Source organism: Lemur catta, chromosome 11 (assembly GCF_020740605.2).
Source record: "Lemur catta isolate mLemCat1 chromosome 11, mLemCat1.pri, whole genome shotgun sequence".
NCBI classification, from domain to species: domain Eukaryota; kingdom Metazoa; phylum Chordata; class Mammalia; order Primates; family Lemuridae; genus Lemur; species Lemur catta.
This window is the reverse complement of record NC_059138.1, coordinates 88,011,840-88,017,839: the sequence shown is the minus strand read 5'-3', so window position 1 is coordinate 88,017,839 and position 6,000 is coordinate 88,011,840. Positions and strand designations below refer to the sequence as shown.

General features: G+C 60.4%; 1 protein-coding gene across 9 annotated transcripts in view; it reads left to right on the top strand.

Moving 5' to 3' along the window:
- The first annotated feature begins 225 nt into the window (after positions 1–225).
- Positions 226–6,000, top strand: part of CAMK2B (calcium/calmodulin dependent protein kinase II beta) — a 100,238-nt gene continuing 94,463 nt past the window's right edge. For 6 of the 9 annotated variants that reach the window (XM_045565200.1, XM_045565196.1, XM_045565198.1 and 3 more), the window contains exon 1: positions 344–488. In XM_045565200.1, the coding sequence (XP_045421156.1) occupies positions 424–488 (65 nt within the window). In that variant the 5' untranslated portion in view covers positions 344–423. Of the gene's footprint in view, positions 489–6,000 lie in introns of all 9 variants that reach the window. The other 3 variants (XM_045565193.1, XM_045565203.1, XM_045565199.1) reach the window with 2 other exon arrangements.

Sequence of the window (6,000 nt, the reverse complement as noted above, 5' to 3'; positions counted from 1 at the left end):
GGGCGCGTGTGCAGGTGCAGGTGCAGGTGCGGACGCGTTGAGGGTGCCGGGCACGGATGTGGGTGCCGGTGTGTGCGCACCGCGCGGGTGCGGTGCTGTGCGGGTGCGGGCGCAGGAGCGGCGTGTGCAGGGTGCGGATGAGGCGCGTGCAGGGGGCGGCGGGCGGGGCGGGCGCGGCGGCGGTGACAGCGGCGCCCGCGCCTCCCCGCGCGTAGGTGTGCGGCGCGCTCCTGGCGGGGACGGAGCGAGCAGATCTCGCGTGCGCTCGCCGCCCGGCGCAGCCCAGCCCGGCCCCCGCCCGGCGCCGCGAGCCGAGGTGTCTCCCGCGCCCGCGCCCGTGTCGCCGCCGTGCCCGCGAGCGGGAGCCGAAGTCGCCGCCGCCCGAGCGCAGCCGAGCGCACGCCGAGCCCGTCCGCCGCCGCCATGGCCACCACGGTGACCTGCACCCGCTTCACCGACGAGTACCAGCTCTACGAGGATATTGGCAAGTAAGAGCCGCGGCGCGCGCGGGCTGGGCCGGGGACCCGGGAGGGCCGGGACCCCAAGTAGCCGGGACCCTCCGCGCCGCTGGCTCTGGGCGCACTGCGGCCCCGCGCGCCGCGGCTCCTCCGGGCTCCGGGCCGAGCGCACGGCCCCGCGCGGCCCGGACCCCCGGGCCCCGGCCCCTGGCCTGGCGGCCGGACCTCAGCGCGCGCAGCCCTGCCCAGCCCTGCCCAGCGCGGCTGCCCGGCCGGGCCAGGGACTCCGGGCTCGCGACTCGGCGTGGCGGGGGCGGCAGCAGGTGTCCCCAGAGCGCCCGGCAGACGTGACGCATTTGGCGGCGGGGAGGTCAGAGAGGAGGGGCTCGCGGGGGCGGCCGCGGGGTCTGGAGCACCGGGAGGGGTCGGCCGCGGCCCCAGAGGGTCGTCCCCGGCGTGGGCGCGCTGTCCCCACCCCCATCCGAGCGGCGGCGGCGGGGGTGGCGGGACCTGCTCCGCGCCTGCTCCTGCGCGTGGCCCCATCCGCGCGGGGGGTGCCGGCGTGGGAGCAGCCTCTGCCGAGGGTCCCCCGGGGAATCTGGGTTCTGGAGGATTTTCCCTCAGATTCTTCTGGAAACAGGAACTGGGGGGCGAAGGAGAGCGAGGTCAGGGAGCCTGCATCAGGTCATCGGGATGGGGATGGGGGGGAGATGAGAAGCCTGACTGGGCTTCTGATTTCAGGGTCAGAGAGGTAGGTGGGTGCCGGATTGTGAAGAAGGTTATTTGCGTGGGGGCCCACAGGGGAGGGCTGGTTCCTGGTGAGGCCGCACGGGGAACAGGTGCGGTGGCTCCTGGCCTCTGCTCGGCAGCGTGAGCGCTGTGGGGCGAAGCGCTGTGGGTTGGGGGCCCCAGACCCGCTTCGCCCCTGCAGTGAGAGGCCAGGAAGCCCCTCAGGGGCCCTCTTTCTGGCCCGGGGTCTCCGCTCTGCGAATCAACCTGGCTGCACCTGGCATCCCTCGGGGCTGCTTCAGAACTCCTGAGTCTCCAGCCTGGCTGGGCCGGAGCCTCATCCTCCCCCTCCCGCTGGCTCCTCCTGATTCTCCCCATCCTCCCCCACCCTCCTCCATCCCTCCTGCGAGGTGGGGGCGCTGGCGAGATTTCCTCTTACACATCCCGCAGCAGATCCTTTTTTTCCTTTACTAAATAAGTGTCTGGTGAAACCTTGTGGTGGGCGAGGGACGCTGATCATTGATAATTGTGGAGCGCCCGGCTGGAGGAGTGTGGGGGTGTGTTCATCCCCACTTACCCCTGCACATGGGGAGGAGCCGGGCGGGGGGTAGGGAGCCAAGCGGAGTGAGTGATGGAGCCCGTGCTGGGTGGCTCAGGGTAGGAGGGCAAGGCTGGCCCAGGGGACCCTTTGGTGGGGGCCGGGTGGACCTGCAGAGCCCCCCCAAGGCCGATGCCTCTAGGGAGGGGAGGGGCCCAACAACCCTTCACAGGGACTGTGTGTACCTCCCTGTGGGCTCTGGGGACACAGGCCTTGAAGACACTTCCAGGGGCTGGCTTGGGCTGTGAGGAAGGGGGTGAAGGGCTGGGGGTCCTCAGATGATGGTAAGGTGTCCTCCTGTGTGGACGGGAGGCCCAGGGCTGTCCCCCAGCAGGGGGGCCTGGCTCCCCAGCCCTCAGACCCTCAGATGCACAGGTCTGTCCTGTTGTCCTCCAGAAGTGTGTCCTGGCTGCCTTAGGGGCAGGTGGGCAGCAGGTGATGAGTGCGCCTGGCTCTCCGAGGAATAGGTCAGCAGTGGGAAGCCCCTCCTCCCTGGGGGGCCTTCTTGTCATCTTCTCTGCTCATGCTCAGGAACACCCCGGCCCTTGCGCCTGGCGACCCGGTCTCCTCTGAAGAAGCCTCTTTCAAGACGTCCCATACACCCCCAGTTTCCTCACGTGCAGCCAACTCAGGTGGTTCCCTGCTTCCCTCTGGTGTGAGCCTCGCTGTGTGCAGCAGCAGGGTCAGGTGGCCCCCAGCCCCAGCCTCCAGCCCCAGCGGGGACTGGTTTTCTCAGCTGTTGCCACCCACACTGGGGGATGGAGGTCTTTGGGGCTGCCTCCGGGGAGGCTGAGAGGGCGGTGCCCGCAGCAGAGACCAGGTGAGGCTGAGACTGCTGGGCTCCTCCCTCGGAAGCAAGAGGTTGAGGTGCCACCAGAAGGGAGCAAGTATGGCCTTCTGGTGAAGGCACCGAGATCCATGCATGTGTGCAGTGAGCAGTGAAGCCTGGCATCAAGGGGAGCACTGTGACCTGGGACGTGAGTGTGGCATCCTAGCCAGGAGCAGTCCGCTCAGCCCAGCACACCTTTGTGCATACCTGCTACACGCCAGGCCCTGGAGGCTGCCAAGGGCTTGTCACTGCCCTGCTGGGTGGCCCTGGAGTAGGGAGGGGACTGAGTGCCCCAGGGTGCAGCTGTGCTATGGATGGGACCGCTGAGAGGGTGGGGCATGGCACCCAAGGGAGGTGTCTGAGGCCAGGGCTGAGCTGTGGGAATTCAGCCCATTCGCAGGGCTGGGGTCTCTCGGGTGGCCATGTTGACTGGTTGTTGACAGTGCCTGCCTGGGGCACAGTTGGTGTTGCTTCCAGGCCCCAGGTGGACATGTCCAAGTTTATTTAAAGCTGCAGCCCGTGGTGCCCAGTCAGGTGACACTGAGCTCCCTGCCCAAAGGAAGGGCAGGCCTACAGCTGCTCATGTGTGTCTCGGCCACGGGCCATTCCCCCTCCCCTGCCCCATCCCTTTTCTGCTGTCCCTGCTCCAGGATCTTCCCCAGGGGCCTGGGCAGCAGGGTCAGCTGGCCAAGAGGAGCCACTTTCTGAGGCCTGCCCTGCCCAGCTCCATGGGGTGTGCCTTTCCTTGCCCAGCCTTGCGGCCGGTGTCCTGGGATGCAGAGCCACCTGGAGCCTGGGGGCCTGGGAGCAGGTACAGAGCACAGCAGGGCCACCCTCAGCCTGGTGTGGACCAGCCAGCTGTGCAGTTTGAATTATTTTGTGTTGGATAGGTTTTAAAAATCCAGAAAAATACCAGGAGTAATAAAACGAATACCAGTGTCTTGTCTACCCAGAATTGAAAACTGTTAATCTTTTGTCGTTTTGGCTTTAAGTCCTTTTTTTAACTCACAAGAAGTAAAGCATTGCAAATAAATAACCCATTTTCCTCTAACTACTGCATTTGCATTTTTCCTCCCAGGCTCTTTTTGGCACATTTACACACACATATAAGTATCCATAACTAATATATAGGATTCCTTTGTGTTTTCTTTTAAATTTATATAAAAAACCTGGCACTTGTATTTTTTGCTCAACGTAGTCTTGTTGACTTGATCGCAGGCTGGTGCGCAGCGCCCTGTAGTACGAACGCCACATCTACCTGCTCCGCTCCCGCTGCAAATCTAGGTTGTCTCAGTGTCCGCTCTCCCCCGCACACCGTGCCCGCGCCATGTCCGTGTCCACTGGCGCAGGTTTGCGGCTTTCTCTAGGTGAATCCCTGGCAGTGGGGCTGCCCGTGAGGGTCTGCGTGCCTTGTCTCAGCAGGTGCCACCACACTCCCTGCCATGCTCAGTCCCACCAGCAGGGATGGGGACCTCCACCCCTAGCACTGCTGTCCCTCGGCATTGGCAGGTTGTAAATGTTGACAGTTTGTTGGGTGGGAAGAGGTCTCACATTTCGTATTCAGGCTTGTGAATCTTCTGCTTTTTGGCAGTTGTTGTCGCCTTTAAAACGTGGATGATCTCTCTGGAAGAAAGCAGCTCCTATGAGGTTTTGGATATAATTTCAGGGGTTCATGGACCCCTCCTGTCCTGGGGGAGATGGCACTTGGGCTCGTGGTCTACACTGTAACAACATCTAATATGTACATTACTTTAAACCTTTGATTTTATTTGACTGAAGTTGTCCAGGAAGGCTCTTCTCCCCACCCCTGTTTTACAGACAAAGAACCAAATTCAGGGAAGGTCCTGCAACTTACCCAAGCCCAGGCAGCAAGGGTGGCCCGAGCTCCAGTCCAGGGCATCTGCCACGGCTCCCAGCTTGCCCTGAACCTCAGATAGGTCCAGAACCGACTTTGATATGTCCTTGACTCCATCCAGTGGGCCCCAGTGGACAGAGAGCAGGCTGCGTCCTGGGGCATCTGTGACCTGGCTGCAGGTGGGGGCATCACTGTCAACTGGTGAATGCCTTCTGCCGAGAGGCTTACACCGAACTGGCGAATGGCCTGCTAGGTAGTTAATAGATAAACTTAGGAAATTCAGAGCAAATCAATTTTTGAGTCTCCAAGCTCTGAAGCTGGTTGCCAGGGAAGAGAGGAATTGGTGGAGGAGCTATATTGTGTTTGCTTTCTCCCTCTCTGGGGAGCATCAGGCACTTCCTGCCTCAGGCCTTGGCCAAGCCAGCCCTCTCCCCCCTCACAACCCCCCTCCCCACCGGCTCACTCCCTCCGCTGCTCAGCAGGCTGTCTGGGAGCCCAGCCCTGGTCCCCATCTCCTCGCCAGCACTTCTGTCTTTCCCTCGCAGTCTGCCCCATCTGACACTGTGAGCAGCTTACCAACACGGAAGCAGAGGTCCGGTCCCCTACCCACAGCTGTGTCCCCAGCGCCTGGCCTGAGGTGGGTGCTCCTACACGTACTGTGGGGAAGGGGTCAATCAGGTGGGCCTCTGCCTGCTGGCCTGGCTCCAAGGAGGCCAGCTCAAGTCCTCCTGGTCTTGATTCCTTAATGTAGGGTAGTTTAAAAAGTCGCACATGCTGAGGTTGCTGGCAAGATGTGCATTAAGGTGATGCTAGTTTAGTTACTATTTAATGGTATTTTTATACCATAACCTACTTTGCTGAGAGCTAAGAATATATCTGCATGCCTGCTACCCAGACTCTTTCTTTTCTGGTAACAGTTGCTAGCGCTTAAATGGTGCTTATTATATTAACATGCTCAATCTGTGAAATAGGTGCTGTGATCATTGCAAGTTTATAGAAGAGGTAACTGAGGCACAGAGAAGCCCCCATCCCCAAGTAAAGGTCACACAGGGTCAGGGTTTGAATCCATGTTCTGCTCTTCTCAGAAGCTCACGACCCTACTCTATTCTGTGCTTTAAAAATGCTGTTGTTACTCCACCAGCTGACTCATGGCCAGCTTGTGGTCTACTCTGACCTGAGGATTTTGGGCACCTGTCCTTGGCCAGCTGCTTGCCATGCAGTCTTGTGCCTTTCCAAACCAAGGGCACTACCCTCCAACTACCCCTTGGTTCCCCTTTGTGAGAATGTCATTTCCATTTCTCTTCAGAGACAACCAACACTCTGACCCCATTTGAGATGAGCAAGACTTGAAATTTGTATTAAACAAATTAACAGGGCAATATGGTCTTGTTGTAAAAAAAAAAAAAAAACCAAGTAATACAGAAGTATGTGCAGTGAAATGTGAATTGTTTTACACTCAAGTTCCCTCACTCCCCAGAAGTACCTGGACTCTCCATTTTAATGTCAGTGTGAGGATATGTGTGTGTGTGTG